Raw genomic sequence first — 21,686 nt, 5'->3', positions numbered from 1 at the left:
TATGATCTGATATAAATAGGTTAGATAGATTTTCTTTTAATTAAGTGTAGGAGTTTTATATAGCTAACAGTATTTGTTTGACTAAATTGTGCTTTTCTTTTTGTAGTGTTTTATCATTATAATTATTTTATATTTTTTATATTTATTGTGCTTGTTTTGTGATTCATTATTATTATTACGATTATTATTTGTATTATTTATAATAGTCACAAATACAATAATAATAATAATAATAATAAAGGGCAAAAAAACAGCACATTATTTTTAATTACTGTATTATGAACATATTGAGACCTACTGAGGGACTGTAAATACACTGTCTGTATCTTTAAGTGACAGGAAAAAAGAAATAGCAACCATATCTCATATCTACTATCCCCTAAAGAAACTCGCTGCTCTGTGTTTGTGCTTTATTTGTTTTCTTTGAAAAAGAAACAATGTATAAGGAACTTCACAGTAGAAATCTATTATCACTTAAAGCTAGGATTCATACGAGCGCCAGGTGATTACACCAGGAGGTGGGAATTTGGGACTATGTATTCTTTATTAACCCGACATACATGGTTTATAGGATTGTTATTCAATTTGATGACTGGTATTATCTATGACTGAAATTTATGAGCAAGCTTCAAGGTGGAAACTTAGACTTTCAAATAAGGATCAGGCTGTCAAAATGAGTCCGGAGAGAACCAGAGTAGAAGTGAGGAGAGAGTGTGAGTGAGATGAGGAAAGAAAACAAGAGCAAACTTACACAACTACATTTTTTAGTCAGGCTAGACATGGCTAGACTCCAGAGCTGGATGAATAATTGAAGAATAATTGAAGAATAATTTTTAATTTAAGATATCTGAGGATTGGACACTGACTTAAATTTGTTTATCCAATCAACATAAAACTGATTTTAAATCATAGCTAAATAAAAGAAACTGGACTCATTCATAGTCATGAACCTTAAAGCCAGTGATAGTTCAAAAGTAAAAGTGCTTAAAAGAATTAATTGTACATTTGGATCAATTATTTCCCTTGGGATATAATCTATCTATCTATCTATCTATCTATCTATCTATCTATCTATCTATCTATCTATCTATCTATCTATCTATCTATCTATCTATCTATTCATTCATTATCTATCTGTCTGTCTGTCTGTCTGTCTGTCTGTTTGTCCGTCCGTCCATCCAAGCATTTTACTTAACATTTTCTGCTATATCCAAGATTTCAACAAGGTTCCCAGAGCCTATGAAGAACAAAAGCTCCAAAACATGACAGATCCTTTAAATGACTAAGTAGTAGATTTGATTCTCTTCTGTATCACTATTTGTCTTCCCACATTAAACTCATGCCAAACATCTACTGCCAAAAAGCTTTTAATCAGATAATAGAACCAGATTCCAGAAAAAGTTTCAGTAGCATTTAACTTTGTTTGTAATTAGATGTTTTAAGTCGTCTGGAACAGCTTCCAAATTTCTAAGTTTGTTGGCATGGAGATGGCATCTAATTGTTTATTTAAGACTTGGCCACCTCTAAATGCTGCCATCTTTTGCAAATCTCAAACTGTGACAACAATAACATGCTTTAATTACATGTTTTTCAAGTAAATGTCAAAAGTTATGTTTTGCTTTGTTTCAATAATAAGCAGCATTGTAAAAGTGGGAGAAAATTGCATCAGACTAAAGTGAATAAACATTAAAACCACCTTGTTTCTACACTCACTGTCCATTTTATCAGCTCCACTTACCATATAGAAGCACTTTGTAGTTCTACAATTACTGATGATAGTCCATCTCTTTTTCTGCATACTTTTTTAGCCTGCTTTTACCCTGTTCTTCAATGGTCAGGACCCACACAGGACCACCACAGAGCAGGTATTATTTGGGTGGTGGATCATTCTCAGCACTGCAGTGACAGTGACATGGTGGTGGTGTGTTAGTGTGTGTTGTGCTGGTATGAGTGGATCAGACACAGCAGCACTGCTTGAGTTTTTATCATTGGGTGTAGAAACAAGGAGGTGGTTTTAATGTTATGCATTATGCAGTGTATGTCAAAGCTTTGTATAGTGGAGTCTTAAATTTGTAAAAGCAGCAACAAACTGTGTTTATTGACAAGGGTTTTCTGAAGTATTTCCAAACCCTTGTGGTAAAATTAATTACCCAAGCAGGTTGATTTTTAATGTAGTGCTGCCTGAGGCAAAATTCACTGCTGCCAATGTTACACTTATACTGGTACACCACTCAGTATCATATTATTACCATGTTAGTGATTGCAGTGCTGGGAAGGGTCAACCAAATAAATCTGGTCAGTTGGTGGTTCTATGGGGGACCATCTTTGATTGGTAAATCAGGTACAGCAGGGTGACAAAGTGTGGCTCAATAACTGTATTTCAACAAAAGTTCATCTCAGTACATTAATGTCTGTACCATTAGGGTGTATGTAACAAAGTGCTTAGTGAGTCTATATATACATTGGTGGGTAGCACTGTCGCCTCACAGCAAGAAGGTCCTGGGTTCGATCCCCAGGCGGGGCGGTCCGGGTCTTTTCTGTGTGGAGTTTGCATGTTCTCCCCATGGCTGTGTGGGTTTCCTCCGGAAGCTCCGGTTTCCTCCCACAGTCCAAAAACATGCAGTCAGGTTAACTGGAGACACTAAACTGCCCTATAGGTGAATGGGCGTGTGTATGTGTGTGCATGTGTATGTGTGTCTGCCCTGCGATGGACTGGCGCCCCATCCAGGGTGTTAATGTGTGCCTTGCACCCATTGAAAAGCTGGGATAGGCACCAGCACCCCCCTGCGACCCTGATTGGATAAGCGGTTAAGAAAGTGAGTGAGTGAGTGAGTGAATATCCCACTAATCTCCTAATCAATAATCAAGTTAATACAAGTGCAATACTCAATCATAAGAAAACAGTGTGCGTGGACACTCTCCTTTCACACTAGTGTAAAAAGTGAGACTTGACCATTGATTTAAGAAGTTGTTTTCTGCATTTCAGTGTAGCGCCTTTAATTCTAACAAGTGCTAGTTTTTCCTCTGAATAGGAGCATTTCAGTTTATATTGGAGCACTGTTCTGCAACTAGTCCAGCCTATGTGTGTGTCTGTGTGTGAGTGTGTGTAATTACGGAAGCTGCCTGGCAGAGATATGCTTGGTAATGTAAGTGCCAGCAGTGAGGCCAGACTACTACAAAGCTTTGGTTATTCCTCACTGGCTATGCGACTCTCATTAGCAAATAAACGCATTTGTTCCCGCGCTGGAGGAGCTTTTTAATTAAATCTTTTCCTTCAAATAAAAAATAAACACCCTTCAGAAAGCAGCACACTTCGCTGGAACCATTCCCTTCGAGATGGGGTTGTAAATGCTGTTTTTTTTTCTCTTTTCCTTTCTACACCAACCTAAAAGCGCCCAGTGCTGACTGACGCTGGCACAACAGAAATCTACTAACGTGTGTAGTTTTTGTCACCCGCGGGGCAGAACAGGCCTTGTTGATGTTTTTTTTTTTTTTGAACAGCAATGTGCAGAATATAGAAATATTTGCTGTAACGTGTCAGACAAGACATGAAGTGTACTGGCTGGAGCGCTTAACTGCAGGGTTATTAGACTCATGGCAGATGAAACGGAGCCTAAAGGGCTTCATGACACAGAGTCCGTGCAGTCTAATCTAAACCAGCTCACGCCCAGCCTTGTGCTTTAGGCACCAGACTATTGTTTTCTTTCTTGTGGATGTTCTCTTTTATATAAAAGAACATCCATTTTGTACATACATATATAATATGGACATGAAAATACCAGAACTTTGCAGTAGTAGCTCTTTGGTCTTCCAATTATATAACTTTTGCCCTATTATTGGTTGGTGGGGCTCCATAAGAGCGTAATTGGTGCTGCTTTATAAGATTTCTGTCTTTTCTGCCAATTAAAAGTAACCCTTACTAAAATTAGGCATTTTTAAGCTTATATACATGAAAGAATTGCAGTTAGTTCCCCTCACCAAGTGTCTTAGTGCTACAAATGTTGAAAAAGAAGCAGTGGCTTCAAGTCTATTTTAGGAAGGACGTGAACATGGAATAAGCCATTAACTGGTAACTAAATGAGATAAAAAATTGGTGTAATTGACTACTCTAGGGAACACATACACTATATGGGCATATATATATATTTTTTCTTCAAAAAGTTTCTGCACTTTTTGAAACTCTATTTATTAAGAATTTTAAAAACAAATGACATCACTTTTATACATACTCACCTTCCCATGCATTTTTCCCAGCATCATACCAACCTTTTAATGCCATCCGCAAAAAATGTTTTTGGTTGAGCGTGTAGCCACTGATGCACCGCTGCTTTCACCTCATCATCACATGAAAATCTTCTTCCCCTTAAAGCTTCTTTCAGCGTCCAAAAAGGTGGAAATCAGATGACACTAAATCCGGACTATAAACTCTTTCAGTCCCTTAGACACAACCAATTACTACTCCTCCTGCCCTCACAGTTTCCAAACAAAATATAGTAGTGCGGAAACTTTTTGAAGATCTCTTATATTTAGACACCTGAGCTTGTCAGACATTACATTATAAATACTGTAGAGTGACTTCTATTTATTCAGCTATAACAACAGCCACTCTTTTCAGAAGGCTTCCCATAAGTCTTGAAGTATGTTTTTGAAAATTTGTGCCCATTCAGTCAAAAAAGCATTTGGGCACTGGGTAACTGGGCACTGATGTTGCTTAAGAAAGTCTTAATCAATGTTCCAGTTCATTCCAAAGATGTTCAGTGGGGCTGAGGTCAGGGCTCTGTGCAGACCACTTGAGTTTCTTTAAATCAAACTTGTCTTCATGTCTTTATAGACATGAAGAAAAGCTGGACAGGAAAGGGTTTTATCACACCTGTTATGAATTGTTGTGGGTGAAAGACATGAATTCAAAAAGTAGCAGTGTAAATTGGCAGTTCATTGGTATGTTACAATTGGAAAGCTGCTTTTTTGCCATATTAGTGCAGATGCATTAATTACTGTCCACTAAACTAGCAACTAAATAAAAATAGGAACATTTGCTAAAGTAAATGCTTGCAAATTGTACTTATGCCTGTAAATCTACAGTGGTACCTTGAAACTTGACGTCAGTTGGTTTTGGGAGTGGCGTCGAGTTTAAAAGACGTTAAGTTTCAAGGTATTTTTTCCTATGAGGATGTAGGGGAAACCTGTTAATGCGTTCCATGGTTCTGTGGAACTGCATATATTTTAGGCTAATGTAAAATAATGTGGTTGTTTTTGACACTTATACACTAAAAATAACACAAATATAATATAAAACACTGAAATACTATTGAAAACAGTTAAATTCAATAAAATATACACTTTCACTTTACTTCTTTATTGTTTCCTTGTGCTTGTTAATCGTGGAGATGCTCAATCTTGGAATACTGTATTCTTTAGCGAGTTCAGTAAAGGCGCATTCACATTTTGCACTGATTGTGCTGTTATTTTCTATGGAGTGAACAAAGCTTAACGTGTCTTATTCTACTAAAACGAGCGAGGAATTACATTAGTGGAGAGAACTTATGAGCAGTAATAATTAAGAGACATTTAGTGTTTCAATGTCGTTCTTTTAATTCATTAAGTCACGCTAAGCTTTTTTTTTTTTTACGATAAGCGTTTTAGTCTCTCAGAAAAGCTGATTCTCACAATTTCTCAGCACCCCGAGCTATAAACCAAGTTTAAAAGTGATACAGGAGAAAATCCAGCTAAACACAGATACATGTGGAGCTTTCAGAGTGGATTTGGCAAATGCAGATTTGTCTCATATGCACACTTTGATGACGTTTTACTGCACCGCTTAAGCCAAGCGCTGAACAACATGACAGTCACACACACGTCGATTTTAAGGGTACAAATTTCTCAACAAAGGGTGTCGAGATTTAAAGATTTCGAGTTTAGGGGACGTTGAGTTACAAGGTACCACTGTATATTGAAAATATAACCAAAGACAAGTCAAGGAAAATTGTAGGAGCTAATAAATATTTCTCATTACAATGGTAACACCTATATATTTGTTACAGATTCGAGCTGGAGAGGCGGCGGCCATCATTTCCCGCGAACTGTCGGAGCAGACCAAGAGCCGCATCCATGCAGGAGACATTACTTACACAGTTCGAGCTCTAGGTCATCTGGTGGATCTTCTAGATGTTCAGCTCCGAAATCTCACCCCTGGAGGCAAAGACAGTGCTGCTCGCAGTCTCAACAAGGTATTACCACTACACTACTAATGCTCAGACTCTAGTGAATCTATCGACTGCTTTCTGTTGCAATATAAATGTGGGATGAAATTTTACGAGGCAGCTGCCCAGGCCAGTTGTGCCTGATTTAGCTTTGTCACAATCTGTTCCACATCCTGGATTCCCTCCAACCGGGCTTCAGTGCGGCAAGTCGACTGTACAGTGGTGATCAAAAGCTAAGCTAAGATTGTTTGACAGGTTCGGAGACGGGTCTGCACCGAGTGGGCTTCAATAAGTTCAAGTCCAGTCAAGTCCTTTACTTCTTATTATTAGGCTGTTGGCACTTTCCTGAAATGATTTGAAATAGCTTTTCTCTTGCGGGTATATTGCATAGGGCAGGCTGATCCCGGGTGGCTGTCTATTTCCAGCTGCAGGATTTCAGCCTGGTGTGAAAAGAAAAAAAAGGAACAAAAAATTTATAAAAATGGGTTTTTTTGGGGGGGAGAGAAAGTTGGAGAAAAACAGAGACGGATCAGAAGGATGTCTGGCAACAACAGTTAAACAGTAGGTATTGTTTTAATGATTGCAGTGCCTGCCAGGTTGTCTCATTTCCAGAGGACCTGTGCCACCCATTGTGTTGGATGTAAACTGTGTTTTAGCTTCATAATATCAAATCAGCATTCAAGAGTGTCATTCAAATATGAGGACACATGCTGGTGTGGTGTTTTTCTTCTAGTAGAAAATGCAGGGCATGCATAAGGCTTTTGACTAAAATGTTGACATTTAATTAATATTCCTTAATTTTCCCCTTATAATCAATCATCTCCATGTTTATTAAACTGTAATCAACCATAAAAAATTTAGAAGCCTGGACTCTCTAGTAACACAATAATATATACACCACCCTATTATCAATCTCCGAAAGAGCTCCTCAGCGCTCCTGTCTTTCCTGTCAATCAATCCTGCCAATATCAGACATCTGTGAGCATGTGTATAGACAGGTTTAATTAGTACCCCCCTCCAAGTGTGTAAATGCTACCGTATAATGCTTCATGAGCTGTGTTTTAATGTGGAGCCAATGGCTGCATTTATTAAAAAAAACATCTAGACACCTACTGTCATGTCAGATTTGTGAAATTCACTGCTGCAGCAATAAGGTTCAATAAAAGTCGAAACAAAAGGATTTTTAGGTTTGGAATTTTGTCGTTGTTGTAAAACCTTTACCAATATTGACTGAATGACTACTAAATGAATATCAAAAATGACTGAATTCATATTAATATCTAAAATAATTATATAGCCACTCAGGTGGTGCAGCAGTACGCACCAGAGTTGGGGTTTCGAATACATCGTATCGAATCCCAGCTCTGCTTTCCGACTGGGCTGGGCGGCTGCATGAACAATGATCGGCTGTTGTTCAAGGTTAGGGGTAAAAAGTCGGATCATAGGTCCTCATAACTGGTGCAACTGCGACCCCTGCTGGCTGACTGATGGCGCCTGCACAGGGCTGAGGAATAATGCTGATGGGGGTGTGGCCCTCCGTACATGTATGAACTCGACTCGTGCAGGTGAAAAATGCAGTCTGTACTGACTGTACGTGCCGGAGGGGGCGTATGTCAGTTGAGAGGCGTCCTCAGTCAGCGGTGAAGGGTCGAATCAGTATAGAGGACGCTATCAGGGTGATTGGACACGACTAGATTAGGGGGAAAATTGAGGGAAAAAAGTGGGGGGGGAAATAAATAAAAATAAAATGATTATATTAATAAATATTAATTAAAATATATAAAAAAATTTATATGACTACTTATTAATTAAAATAATAAAAAATAAAATACTATTTAATAAAAAAAAAAACTGAATAGGATAGAAACCTGCTTGTATCTTTTCTGTGAAGATTTGGATTGGTTCTTCACTGTCCATTAACTAAAGGAATGATTGATCAACAAAAAGAACACACAGACATATTGACTTTCCTGTAGATATAGTTCAAGCCTTTTTAAACAGAAGTGTCTTGTATGATTGCATCTATGTTGACAAGGTACAAGTTATCTAGGCTAATTAACATTTTGCGTAAGCTAACTGACTTTTTCTAGACCACCTAGAGGTTCAGCCATGAAAAGGCATTTTTGAGATTCACTAATATTGTGCAACAGCTACCAATGAAGGAAGAACGTTGAAGGATTGACCATGCCTTTGCCAAAATACACTATATTGTCAAAAGTATTCTCTCGTCTGCCTTCACACGTATATGAACTTGAGTGACGTCCCATTCTTAATCCATAGGGTTTAATGTAATGTCGGTCCACCCTTTGCAGCTATCACAGCTTCAACTCTTCTGGGAAAGCTTTCCACAAGGTTTAGGAGTGTTTTTCTGGGAATTTTTTACCATTCTTCCAGAAGTGCATTTGTGAGGTCAGACACTGATGTTGGACGAGAAGGCCCAGCTCGCAGTCTCCGCTCAAATTCATCCCAAATGTGTTCTATCAGGTTAAGGTCAGGACTCTGTGCAGGCCAGTCAAGTTCTTCCACACCAAACTCACTCATCCATGTCTTTATGGACCTTGCTTTGTGCACTGGTGCGCAGTCACCAGCAGTCAGTCACTTCTTTCCCTAAAGGAAAACAAAAGACCGACCTCCTTGGCAGTCCAGCAAGAAGGTACCGTCCAGTTTGTTGTTGTTCTCAAATGTCGAAACTACATACAGATATCCCCGAAGGTACAACCCCAGGCAGTCCAATTATGAATCTTGTACAAAGTACACCACATGTAGTCTCTGTGGTAATTAAAGGTTCAAATAGCATATCCTTTAGGAAAACACCTCAGTGACAAGCGTTTGTATGCTAAAATTAAAGAGTATTACTTTTCCTGTAAAAACTGAAGCCTGTGAAGTGCCAAGGAAAGTGAGAATGTGTTTTTTTTTTCTTTTAGTAGATCATAGTGGGAAGTTAAGGTTAAGTGCATTACTCGAAGGGCAGAAAAGCAGAGCTCTGTGGATTTCCCATTAGTAGCAAATGACTGGTCAGAGCTACCTTTCCGATTATACACACCAGGGACTAAGGCACAATCCTTTAGTATTCAGATTTTACTGAACTACTTATCCTATATATACACAAAAAGATTAAATAGTCAAGTACAAATATGTTTAACTGGCTTTGACTTCTTGTCTGGGTCTTGATTTTGATGCTGTATGTATTAAATAATTAATGCCTTAAAACTCTTTTCACTGCTACAAACTGTTAGAATTGAAGAGAAAAGTAAATGTATAAAAATATGATTTATTAATAAGTAGCAGTTACACTTCATCATTTGATATTGATACATGTTTTAGATTTACATTTTCGGCATTTAGCAGATGCTTTTATACAAAGTGACTTACAATATACAGTCTAAGCAATTGAGGGTTAAGGGCCTTGCTCAAGCAACCTGGTGGGGTTTGAACCAGCAACCTTCTGCTTACTAGTCCAGTACCTTATCTGCTAGGCTACAACGGCTCCTTATGTTTTATCAGGCGCAGTGGTAAAACACGTTAGCACACCAGAGCTGACATCTCGAACTAGTGAGTTCGAATCACAGCTCTGCTAGCGGCAGGCTGTGTGTCTACACGGACAATGATTGGCTCGTCCGATGGGTTGGATGTTGGAGGGGATTTGTCGTAACTGATGCAATTACGACCTTTGCTGGCCAATTGATGGCATCTGAACAGAGACGAGGAATAATGAATATCAGTGCGTGAGTATCTGTGCACAATGCCCTTAGTCCTGGCTCTCCTTGGTCACATGTGGAAGTCAGCAGCTGTAGAGAGAAAGTGTAAAACAGTCATGTAATTGGATAGGAACTAGATAGGAAGAAAACATTGGAGGAAAATTAGACTTTTTGTATTTAGATTCACTGATGTTGACTGTTAGCTTGCTGGTGTGAACTGAACATATATTGTAACCAGCCCACCCGCCATGTGCCTCCACAATTATGGCCTGCAGATGAGGTGTATGACTGACTCGTTGGTTCCAGTTAACTGACACCAGTGCTTCATTGAGGGTTAACTCGCTCCAGGTGGAAGTGTTTCTATTCATGCCGGTTTCTTCCTTACATATTTGCTCTGTTGGCAACCTGATTTATGAAAACTTATGCCAGGCTTAGTTCGGTTCAGATGTCGACATACCTTGTGTCTTTCTGGTAACTGTGTCTATTTTCTGGAACGGGCCCTACATTTGAACCCACACTGGCCTGGACTGCACCAGTCACCAGCTTGTTCTAGATTTCCTATGTTTTCTCTTGTTACGTTAACTGGGTTGTCGCAGGTGCTTTGAGAAGCTTGCCATGTTTCTGAACTATCCCTTTTCTATCCTGTGTCTCTGTTGCAGGCTGCAGATGTTTTTGTGTCTTTAATATGCTACATTGTTTTTGTTATATTGACCACTGCCTTTATGTTTCCATAACCCTTTTTGTTTGTGTCTCTTTAACTACAGTATAAGCTTAAATTTGATGGTCATCTAATTCCACAACTGGGCGGCACAGTGGCTAAGTGGGTAGCACTGTCGCCTCGCAGCAAGAAGGTCCTGGGTTCGATCCCCAGGCGGGGCGGTCCGGGTCCTTTCTGTGCGGAGTTTGCTTGTTCTCCCCATGTCTGCGTGGGTTTCCGCCTGGAGCTCCGGTTTCCTCCCACAGTCAATTGGTTAATTGGAGACACTGTCTGCCCTGCGATGGACTGGCACCCAGTCCAGGGTGTTACTGTGTGCCTTGTGCCCATTGAAAAGCTAGGATAGGCTCCAGCACGCCTTTCGACCCTGATTGGATAAGTGGTTAAGAAAGTAAGTGAGTGAGTAATTCCACAACCATGCCCCCCCTCTTCCTTTGTTGGCCTCCACAAGTCCAGAATATGCTTTCAGAGCATATCTGTGGGAATTTCTGCCTGTTTAATCAAATGAGTATTTGTGATAGGTCTTATGTGGGGTTGAGGTCAGGGCTTTGTTTCAGTTAAGTCAGTTGAGTCATGCCAACTGTTGCCACAAAGCTGGATAAATATTTTATTTTATATAGCTTTAAAGAAATTGATAGATCAAGGGCTCAGACTTAAAATCATAAATTATTATCTCATTTCTTTAGACTGGATGGTGGTAGTGGCTTTAGATCAACTCTAAAATACACTTACCCTCCTCCATCTGTCACTACTGACAACCGAAACACACAGCGACTTCTAGGAAAGCAAGGCTTTCTCTTATTCTGTTTAGCTTTTTCTCTCTCACTCAAGGTCACCTGTCTCCCGGTGCTGTTTCCAATAATTCCTCTGATTCCGGCTGTCACGTTATCCTCAGAGTTCGTACTTACGGCATGTTAGCATTCTGAATCGTTGCTTTGATAGCAGAGCGGTGGGTTTAGCCCTCAGACTCGTTAAGTCTGCGAGAAGCGAGATCCCCAGCACTTTACAGATGAAAGAAGCACAAGAGCTGCCAGCGGTGATACTAACAGAGAAGCTAATGGGGAAGAAAGGAGCCCTACCACAAAACAGTGGGGTGCGCTAAACATGCTGGCCTGCGCAGACGCTAGCAAGCTGTCACAGGTAGTGACGGGCCCACCAAAGTGTTCGGCGCTGTTTATTTTTGTCCTGTTTGGGAGCCCAAACTTGTTTCTCCTGAGTGATCAGTAATTCATGCGGAACACGTGCGCGTCAATGCGTCTCCCAGCAGTGCAAATTCTGCTGGGTTAGCATGCTAATGCTCTAGCTTGAACACATTGAACACAAAGTTCTGTTGCTGATAAAAATTTACACTGATACTGAGTTTTTTTGACTTATCTATTTAGGGCTCTTGCTGCTTTTGGAACATAAATACAGGAATTTGCTTCCATTTCACCACAAGTGCATTAGTTAGTTCAGCCAACAGTAAGATTTACTAGCATTCGGCATTTTAATACTTAGTAAGTAGCATTCCTCTGGATATCAAAGCATAATTTGACCACTTTTGACTTCTTGTTCCTCAGCCTTTGTCCCGTTTTTCGGTTACGGGGTCGACATTTCCGGCTTCTTCCCGTTAGGGGTCGCCGGCGGGATTTGGCACAGTTTTACGCCGGATGCCCTTTCTGACACAACCCTCCCTATTTATCCGGGCTTGGGACCGACACTACAATGCACTGGTTTATGCATCTAGTGGCTGGAACCTATAGGACAATTCAGTGTATCCGATTAGCCTGGTGGCATGTTTTTGGACTGTGGGAGGAAACCGGAGCACCCGGAGGAAACCCACGCGGACACGGGGAGAACATGCAAACTCCGCACAGAAAGGACCCGGACCGCCCCACTTTGGGATCGAACCCAGGACCTTCTTGCTGTGAGGCGACAGTGCTACCCACTAAGCCACCGTGCCACCCAATTTGACCACTTTTGACAACAGCACATTTCCACTGCTTCAGAGTCCCAACGGTGTGTGCTTTATGCCAGTCCTGCCAGATATTGGCATTGTGCAAGGCCTGTCTTGAGGTGCCTGGCTATTGAAATCTACCTTGTATCTAGTTGCAGTTTGGAACTTGGTAGTATATGTTGCAGGCAAGGGCAGGAGTTTCATGTGAACGTTTTGCACTTGTTAATCCTTTTACGTAAGCTTCCAAGGCTCACAAATTTAAAGCTGTATCCCAAGACGGTGCCAGTCACAAATTTCTTAACTATGACTCTACTTCTAATGTTTGTCTGATGAGATTCAACAGTTATAGGCCTGTTGGAAATGAGTGTAGCTGAATAGAACAGTGTTTGTTTCGTAAATTAATTCAAATAAAACAGAAAGCAGTAATTTTTTTTTTAATTGTCATTTACAGTATTTAATTAAAAACAGCACAAAATGGGGATTTCGAATACATCGTATCGAATCTAAGCTCTGCCATCCGGCTGGGCTGGGTGGCCACATGAACAATGATTGGCTGTTGTCCACAGGGTGGGTAAGCCGGACCAGGGTTCCTCATAACTGGTGCAATTACGACCTCTGCTGGCTGATTGATGGCGCCTGCACAGAGGTGGGGAAAGAGTGCACTGATCAGGGTGTGTCTCTCTGTACACAAGGCTAATCCTCTTATGAGCTCGCCTCTTAAAGGTGAAAAGATGCAGTCGGTACTGCTCATGTGTGGGCGGGGGCGTGTGTCAGTTGCAAAGCTCCTCAGTCAGCAGTGGAGGGTTGTATCGGTGAAGCATAACGTAATCAGGGTAATTGGATACGACTAGATTAGGGGAAAAAAACAGCACAATAAAGAGATGTTTATTGTTTAACCTTATAAATTGTATTGATATAAATTGTATTTCCTTTTATTTTCATTAGTCTCTCTATCCTGTATCCTGGTCAGGGTTGCAGTGGTTCAGTTTCTATAGGAAACACTGCAGTTTGCCACTGCAGCATAGGCAAATTACGACCAGAAACATTGTGAAATATCATCTTCTAATTGTTAAATGATTAGGAGCAGTAAAGAAAGGCTTAGTTGCTTTCTACAGAGTAAAAGCAAAATTTTTCTCTGCACAAGGATTTCACCATCTACAATCCATAACATTAGTAAAAGATTAAAACACTTTTTAAAGGAATCTCTGTGCTTAGAAAGCAGGGCCTTTGTTTCCTCTGATGGTACTGCATTAAACTAACTAACACTTCTCACTAAACACAGTTAATCAGTTCATTTACAAATTCAAGATTAGACTCTACAACACAAAGTAGAAGTCAGTTATCAGCATAATTCAGAAATGCTGCTGTTCTCTGTTCTTCAGCACAGCTGAGCTAGACTAATGATGTTTTAGTTCCAATGTCATGGGTAAATTGCCTGTCTTTAATTCTGAGGGGTGAATATGCATTTTGGATCAAAATATGCAGTCATCTAGAAGATATATAAGTCATTTTAGGAGCTGTACCTGCTTGGTTTAGCAAAAAAAATTACAAGTCTACATTCTGCACATGCTACAAGAGCATGGCTTCATGGGAATAAAGTGCGAAAGCTAAACTGGCATGGCTGCGGCACAGATTTGTCTTGTAATCAAGGATCAAGGATCAAGGAGGGTTTATTGTCATTCACATCACATGTGGTACATGAGGTGGAACGAAATTATGACCCAAGGTCCCAGTTACACCCAATAAAATATCTAATATATACAATACAAAAGAATAATCATAGTATGAAAAATATTTACAAATATAAAAAGTAGAAGTAAATGTAGCAATGTAAAAATGTAGAAATGTAAAAATGTAAAAATGTAGAAATGTAGAAATGTAGAAATGTAGCAGCAACATGAACAATAAGAGTGCATTTAACTTATAAGCATGGGTAGTAGAACTGAGTAGCAGCATAATAAAGTGACCAAGTGCAAGGTGCAAAGACAGTGTCTTATTGTGCGTAAATGTAAGGTGTCCAAGTGTACTCTGAAAGTGTCAGTGCAGAGTGTTTGGCGAGGTGGAGTTTGAGAGTCTTACAGCTTCGGGAATGAAGCTGTTTCTCAGTCTTGTTGTTCTACACTTAATGCTCCGCAGCCTCCTGCCTGAGGGGAGCGGGACAAAAAGTGAGTGTGCTGGGTGAGTGGGGTCCTTCATGATGCAGGTGGCCCTTTTCCTGCATCTGGAGGTGTAGATGTCGGTGGTGGTGGGGAGGCTGACTCCGACCGTCCTCTGTGCCGCCTTCACCACTCTCTGCAGAGCTTTCCTGTCTGCAGCCGAGCAGCTTCCATGCCACACGTTGATGCTGGAGCACAGGACGCTCTCCACCACACATCTGTAGAAGGAGGTGAGGACTGAGCTCCCGAGTCCGGCTCGCCTCAGCCGCCTGAGGAAGTAGAGCCGCTGATGTGCCTTCTTGACCAGACAGGAAGTGTTGTTGCTCCAGGTGAGGTTGTTACTCAGGTGCACACCTAAGTACCTGTAGCTGGAGACCACTTCCACCTCAGATCCTCCGACGTGCAGGGGGAGGTGGGCGTGTCTGCTCCTTCTGAAGTCCACGATCATCTTCTTCGTGTTGATGCAGAGGTTGTTCTTTCTGCACCAGTCCTCCAGGTGTTCCACCTCCTGTCTGTAGTTGGACTCATCATTGTTTGTGATGTTTCCAACCACTGCTGTGTCGTCCGCAAACTTCACAATATGACAGACCAGATGGAGAGGTGAGCAGTCATATGTGAGCAGTGTGAACAGGAGGGGGCTCAACACGCAGCCCTGAGGGGAGCCAGTGCTGAGGATAGTGGTGGAGGAGGAGATGTCATGGATCTTCACCGACTGCGGCCTGTTGGTCAGGAAGTCCAAGACCCAGTTGCAAAGGGAAATGCTCAGTCCAAGTGAGAAGAGTTTGTTTGTTAGGGTCTGGGGAATCATGGTGTTGAAAGCAGATGTAAAGTCCACAAAGAGCAAACGGACATAAGAATCCTTCTGCTCCAGGTGGGTGAGTGCAGTGTGGACCACAGAAGAAATGGCATCTTCTGTGGAGCGGTTCTGTCTGTATGCGTACTGGTGTGGGTCCACAGTGATGTCGATGGTGGCTTTGATGTGGGTCATAACCAGTCTTTCAAAGCACTTAGTAACTATCGGCGTGAGGGCTATTGGCCGGTAGTCATTCAGACCAGTCACTGTGGAACTCTTGGGGACCGGGATGATGGTGGCAGTCTTCAGGCAGGTGGGAACAGCTGCTTGGATGAGGGAGACGTTGTAAATGTCCGCCAGGACCTCGCAGAGCTGATCCGCACATTCCTTTAGCACCCGCCCGGGAATGTTGTCCGGGCCAGCAGCTTTCCGTGGGTTGATCTTTTTAAGAGTCTTCCTCACTTCTGCTGGTGTAACGCTGAGGGGCTTTTCTCCAGGTGGGGGGGTGAGTCTGGTGCTGGGGGGGGTGTCAGGGTCCTCAAAGCGGGCGTAGAATTTGTTGAGGGCTTCGGGCAGGGACGGGTCTTTGGGGCATTGTGCATCACTGGATTTGTAGTCTGTGATGCACTTAATGCCCTTCCACGTGCTCCGTGGATCCTGGGAGGAGAAGTGTCCCTGGATTTTCTGAGCATATGCAGCTTTTGCTCTTTTTACCCCTGCAGTCAGCTCTCTTCTAGCCCTCCTGAGCTCTTGTGAGTCACCAGACCTGAAGGCAGCATCCCTGGCTTTCAGCAGAGCACGCACCTCTGCATTCAGCCAGGGTTTCTGGTTCGGGTAGCAAGTCACAGTCTTGGTGGTGGTGACATCCTCCACACACTTGCTGATGTACCCCAGAACAGAAGATGTGTAGTCCTCCAGATCCAGCTCCCCCTCACACTCAGCAGCCTCCCTGAAGATCTGCCAGTCTGTGCAGCCAAAGCAGTCCTGCAGCACCGCGTCGCCGTCGCTGGGCCACACAGTGATGGTCTTCTGTGTGGGTTTGGAGCGTCGCAGCGGGGGGTGGTATGCAGGGACCATCAGGATGGAGATGTGGTCAGAGAGCCCGAGGTGGGGGCGGGGGACGGCTCTGTATGCATCTCTTATGTTGGTGTAAACACGGTCGAGTGTGTTATTTCCCCGTGTTGGAATGTTCACATGCTGGAAAAACCTCGGCAATGTGTCCGTCAGTTTTACGTGGTTAAAGTCCCCCGCTACCACGTAAAACGCCGCCGGATGCTTGTTCTGGAGCGATGTTGTTCTGATGTTGTCATGGAGCTCCTCCAGCGCGTTGTTAGCATTAGCATCCGGTGCTATGTAAACAGCGGTGACGAACACAGCCGTAAACTCCCGAGGCAGATAGTGTGGCCGACACTTTACAGTCAGTTGTTCTGTCGCCTCAGAGCAGTGGCTGTTTACCAACACGCAGTTTGTGCACCAACCTTTGTTTATGTAGACACATAAACCGCCACCCCGTGCTTTTCCGGACAGCTGATTGCGATCCGCTCGGAAGAGCTGCCGGCCGGCAAGCTGAAAGGCTGAGTCCGGCATGTTGTTGTTTAGCCAGGTTTCCGTGAGACAAATCACAGCGCAGTTCCTCATCTCATCAGAAACACTCATCCTCAGCCGCAGAAGGTCCAGCTTGTTATCCAGAGAGCGGACGTTAGACAGGAACAGAGATGGAATCGGGGGTTGGTTAGCATTAGCCTTTAGCCTGGCTAATACACCGCCGCGCTTCCCCCTCTTCTGACCCCGCTCGCACCGCCTCCTCTTGCCCTTTGTCCGCTGCGCTCTGCTCCCCCACGCCGGTGTCCAGAGGAGTTGTTGTCTGCCGAGCGCAGCTCGAAGATTATTGTCCATAGTTGCTGCCTTTGTGGCCAAACTGTCCTTTATCTTATAAAGTTCAGTTCGGCTATAACTCACACACTTGAGATGCGTGGAGTTAGTGTTAGAAACGACGAAAAAGTTACTAAAAACTGGGTTTTCGCTGGGAGCGTGAGAAGCCGCTGCACTACTGCGCGCCGCCATCTTAAGAAAGATGACAAATGACAAAGTGGGTGCATTATGAAGCAGAATGTAGAACAATGTGAGTGCTGATTAAGTCCCACATTGCAAAAACCCCAAAAACTCACAATGGCCATATATATTTGTGCCTCTGTTTTTTACTTTCTTCTTTTTGTTTATCTGTTCAGTGTTATACACCGCCATAACATTAAAACCACCTCCTTGTTTCTACACTCACTGTCCATTTTATCAGTTCCACTTACCATATAGAAGCACTTTGTAGTTCTACAATTATTGACTGTAGTCCATCTGTTTCTCTGCATGCTTTGTTAGCCCCCTTTTATTCTGTTCTTCAATGGTCAGGACCCCCACAGGACCACCACAGAGCAGGTATTATTTGGGTGGTGGATCATTCTCAGCACTGCAGTGACACTGACATGGTGGTGGCGTGTTAGTGTGTGTGGTGCTGGTATGAGTGGATCAGACACAGCAGCACTGCTGGAGTTTTTAAATACCGTGTCCACTCACTGTCCACTCTATTAGACACTCCTACCTAGTTGGTCCACCTTGTAGATGTAAAGTCAGAGACGATCGCTCATCTATTGCTGCTGTTTGAGTTGGTCATCTTCTAGACCTTCATCAGTGGTCACAGGACGCTGCCCACAGGGCACTGTTGGTTGGATGTTTTTGGTTGGTGGACTATTCTCAGTCCAGCAGTGACAGTGAGGTGATTAAAAACTCCATCATCTTTGCTGTGCCTGATCCACTCATACCAGCACAACACACACTAACACACCACCACCATGTCAGTGTCACTGACCCACCACCCAAATAATACCTGCTCTGTGGTAGTCCAGGGAGAGTCCTGAACATTGAAGAACAGCATGAAAGGGGGCTAACAAAGCATGCAGAGAAACAGATGGACTACAGTCAGTAATTGTAGAACTACAAAGTGCTTCTATATGGTAAGTGCAACTGATAACATGGACAGTGAGTGTAGAAACAAGGAGGTGGTTTTAATGTTATGGCTGATCGGTGTACATGTTTATAAATAGTACAATGAATGTGTATTCTTTTAATTAATCATTAAAACGTGTGTATCTTGGCACTCAAGTAACTGGAATGATTTCTGCAACTCTTTTTGGTGACGTCAATGATTATACTATTGTAGTCCCTTGTCTATAAAGTATATAAATATTAAACACAATTAACACGTTCATTAAAACATCCCTGTCATGATTTAGTGCTGCTGAAGCATGGGTGACACTGGCCAAGGTCAAGGCTGCTTTACATCACCATTTATTTCAAAATTGTCAACTTAAAACTTAACAAAATGTTGTTGCCAATGTTGTTTTTTTACCTCAAAGCATTTTTTTTTTTTTAGCATATATTAGTTAATTTATTATTTTGTTAACCATGGCAAGATACCACTATTAACTTTTTAATTAGTGCATTAAAGCAAGCCCTAATGATAGGCTTTATATTTAGTCATCAGATTTATTAACACCATGACACAAAATTAAATAATATACTGCAACTTTAATAATATAGAAATGTGTTAAAAAAGTGTAAATGTGTTTTTGTCACAGAAAGACAACAGTCATACAAACATGCATGTCATGACAAACCTATATGTGAACCTTTGACCTCACTGGATGTGGTTATGTAAATATTTTGTGTGCTTTGGCGTTTCTGGTGTATTAATCTCCTGACTAATGAACTCGTTTCGGTTTTGCAGCTGCAGAAAAGGGAGCGCTCCTGTCGCTTTTTCGTTCAGGTATTTAAACTCTCCTCTTACCCTCTTCACCTCTTTGCCATCATCCTATTCCCACATTATTTTTCAATGTATTGTTTGCATGTGTGGCACCCCGTGTCATGCCCTTCATTTCTACCGAGGTCATCCTGGGTCTTGTTTGTGTTTTTTCGTGAACCATACCAGCATCTTTTGTGGCCTTGAATTAAAATGTGACCTTGATTTGTGCAAATTGCTCCTAATGGTTTGGAGTCAAAAGCACATAGAGTCCATGACATGCATGTTAAAATGCCCCTGAATGCTATTTGTTTATTTGTGTGGACAAACTGTTGGATTTCTTGGCCTCAAAGGTTGCTGATTGTTGTTTCCATTAGCACTGGGTAACTGGGGTCATTGATCTGTGACCAGCACATAACACTTAAGTAAACCCTACATGAGAATGACAATAGCATTTCATAGAAGTTGTTTTATGACTTGTTTTTTATACATCATCCATACTTTATTCACAAAGTTATACATTCTGGATGGCACAGTTGGTAAAGTGGGTGTTGCAGAGCTACATGGGTTGATAGAACCTGGGTTTTATCGTTGCCTCCTCCAGTGTCCGTGTATAATTTCCGTATATAATTTCTCTAATTACTCTTATTTCTTTCTATCTCATAAAACATGAAGTGGATTGGCTACTCTTGCATAATTCCTCTAGGTGTGAGTGAGTAAGTGAATGTGTGAGTGGGTGCTGCCCTGTGATGAATGTGTTACTATTTTGTGGCAAATGTTTCAACACGTTTCTGTGTGGTGCTGGAGTCACTGTGATACTGACCAAGATGAATAGGTTAATTAAAATTAATAAATCAATAAATTAATTAGGAATTCTGTCATGGCATGCTACTTGTTATTCATTTTTGAGAGCATCATGATCTAGTTATAAAATATAATTTGTAGAATATATATAATCTATAAGTCAAGACTAAAATAAGCTGCTAGAAAAAGTTTGTGAACCCTTTGAAATTGTCTTAGATGTCTGCCTAAACACATGTAAGAAGAAAATGTAGAGCATTTTGGCACCTCCTGCTTTATTAACTACACTATATGGACAAAAGTACTGGGACACCCCTTCTAATTAATTATTTAATTCATGTGTTCCAGCCATACTTATTGCTAACAGGTGTAATAAATTATAATAAAAAAGAAATATGCAGCAACAGTGGAGCATGACTGTGTATGTATATACTGTATATATATACTGTATATATATATATATATATATATATATATATATATATATATACAGTGTATCACAAAAGTGAGTACACCCCTCACATTTCTGCAGATATTTAAGTATATCTTTTCATGGGACAACACTGACAAAATGACACTTTGACACAATGAAAAGTAGTCTTTGTGCAGCTTATATAACAGTGTAAATTTATTCTTCCCTCAAAATAACTCAATATACAGCCATTAATGTCTAAACCACTGGCAACAAAAGTGAGTACACCCCTTAGTGAAAGTTCCTGAAGTGTCAATATTTTGTGTGGCCACCATTATTTCCCAGAACTGCCTTAACTCTCCTGGGCATGGAGTTTACCAGAGCTTCACAGGTTGCCACTGGAATGCTTTTTCACTGCTCCATGACGACATCACGGAGCTGGCGGATATTCGAGACTTTGCGCTCCTCCACCTTCCGCTTGAGGATGCCCCAAAGATGTTCTATTGGGTTTAGGTCTGGAGACATGCTTGGCCAGTCCATCACCTTTACCCTCAGCCTCTTCAATAAAGCAGTGGTCGTCTTAGAGGTGTGTTTGGGGTCATTATCATGCTGGAACACTGCCCTGCGACCCAGTTTCCGGAGGGAGGGGATCATGCTCTGCTTCAGTATTTCACAGTACATATTGGAGTTCATGTGTCCCTCAATGAAATGTAACTCCCCAACACCTGCTGCACTCATGCAGCCCCAGACCATGGCATTCCCACCACCATGCTTGACTGTAGGCATGACACACTTATCTTTGTACTCCTCACCTGATTGCCGCCACACATGCTTGAGACCATCTGAACCAAACAAATTAATCTTGGTCTCATCAGACCATAGGACATGGTTCCAGTAATCCATGTCCTTTGTTGACATGTCTTCAGCAAACTGTTTGCGGGCTTTCTTGTGTAGAGACTTCAGAAGAGGCTTCCTTCTGGGGTGACAGCCATGCAGACCAATTTGATGTAGTGTGCGGCGTATGGTCTGAGCACTGACAGGCTGACCCCCCACCTTTTCAATCTCTGCAGCAATGCTGACAGCACTCCTGCGCCTAGCTTTCAAAGACAGCAGTTGGATATGACGCTGAGCACGTGCACTCAGCTTCTTTGGACGACCAACGCAAGGTCTGTTCTGAGTGGAACC

The 21,686-nt window shown here is 41.9% G+C and overlaps 1 protein-coding gene across 1 annotated transcript in view; it reads left to right on the top strand.

Moving 5' to 3' along the window:
* LOC134326693 (adhesion G protein-coupled receptor L3-like) overlaps positions 1-21,686 on the top strand; it is a 537,600-nt gene that overhangs the window by 390,723 nt on the left and 125,191 nt on the right. Inside the window, exons 10-11 of the mRNA XM_063008876.1 lie at positions 6,042-6,227; positions 19,277-19,315. Coding sequence (XP_062864946.1) covers positions 6,042-6,227; positions 19,277-19,315 — 225 coding nt within the window. The remainder of the gene's footprint in view (positions 1-6,041; positions 6,228-19,276; positions 19,316-21,686) is intronic.

Source organism: Trichomycterus rosablanca, chromosome 14 (genome assembly GCF_030014385.1).
Source record: "Trichomycterus rosablanca isolate fTriRos1 chromosome 14, fTriRos1.hap1, whole genome shotgun sequence".
NCBI classification, from domain to species: domain Eukaryota; kingdom Metazoa; phylum Chordata; class Actinopteri; order Siluriformes; family Trichomycteridae; genus Trichomycterus; species Trichomycterus rosablanca.
Note: the sequence above shows the minus strand (reverse complement) of the source record. Positions and strands in the feature narration are given on the sequence as shown.